Here is a 963-nt window from a genome sequence, read left to right as displayed (position 1 = left end):
TTCACAATATATGCAATTTTCCATTAAGTCTTTCTTCCTTATCGGAGGTAGGCTCTTTAGACATTGAGGTTTGTTTAGAAAAAGTGTGAACTGATACATGAATACATACAGTATGGGATTCGTATAGTTCCTTGCTGTGATGGCTGAGAGCAGACATACGACCGGAACGGTAAAAAGGCTTTGGTGGCTGAGAGCAGATATACGACCGCAAAGGGTTAATATTCTGTTATGAAAATGCGAATGTCCGAACGGTGTAAACGGATTAAAAACGAAGTTTTAAGGTGAACGATACCTGTTCAGTGTCAAGAAGGTGATGCGACCTAGGAACATCGTCGGAGCCCGGTTTATGGAGGTCAGGCACTAGGTTTAACCAGAACGAGAGTCTGTGCGCCCTGTAGTGGTTCTTCAGCTTCGACTTGAGCTCTGGAAACATAGATGAAGTCTCAGTCGGGCAGGAAGCACGAGAAGGAGTAGGAGGAGTAGGAGGAGGACGGGGTAGACGCAAAGGGTGAAAGAGAGCTGAAAGGTGGCTTTTAGTCGGAAGCAACTGTGCGACCTATTCGAAAAGGCCGGCCTCACCGGCGAGCCTCTTTCATATTAACATCGGGGTAATTAATTATTGTCGCGTGGTAATCTTATAGAGAAGGGAACTTCGTTAGTTAGCGCGGATGAAAGTTCCCCGTGGAACTGTGTTCACGTACTTTAGGCCAGCTTTCCATCGACTTTTCTACTTGCGGCTGCTGGTGTAGTTCCAGCCGCACTGCGTGAACTTCTCGCTCCGATTTACTCCCGCGTCCGATTCACGCTTATCCCTATTACTCCTTCACAAAGTGATCCCGGTCAAAGACTAATGCGACCCGCGGCTGCTGGATCAACGTCGATTCAATACTAGTTTTTCGTTTTATTCTTTGATCAGGTTTACGTCGCGTTTGTCCAGGATTCTATCAAAGGGCTATATAAATA

The 963-nt window shown here is 46.3% G+C and overlaps 1 protein-coding gene across 2 annotated transcripts in view; it reads right to left on the bottom strand.

Annotated features, from left to right (window-relative positions):
* The window catches only part of Nlg3 (Neuroligin 3), a 5761-nt gene that overhangs the window by 2345 nt on the left and 2453 nt on the right, over positions 1-963 (bottom strand). For both annotated transcript variants that reach the window (XM_026811686.1, XM_026811685.1), the window contains exon 3: positions 293-423. In XM_026811686.1, the coding sequence (XP_026667487.1) occupies positions 293-423 (131 nt within the window). The remainder of the gene's footprint in view (positions 1-292; positions 424-963) is intronic.

The sequence above is a fragment of the Ceratina calcarata genome, unplaced genomic scaffold (assembly GCF_001652005.2).
Source record: "Ceratina calcarata isolate Rehan_Ccalc_2016 unplaced genomic scaffold, ASM165200v1 scaffold233.2, whole genome shotgun sequence".
Classification (NCBI taxonomy): Eukaryota; Metazoa; Arthropoda; class Insecta; order Hymenoptera; family Apidae; genus Ceratina; species Ceratina calcarata.
Note: the sequence above shows the minus strand (reverse complement) of the source record. Positions and strands in the feature narration are given on the sequence as shown.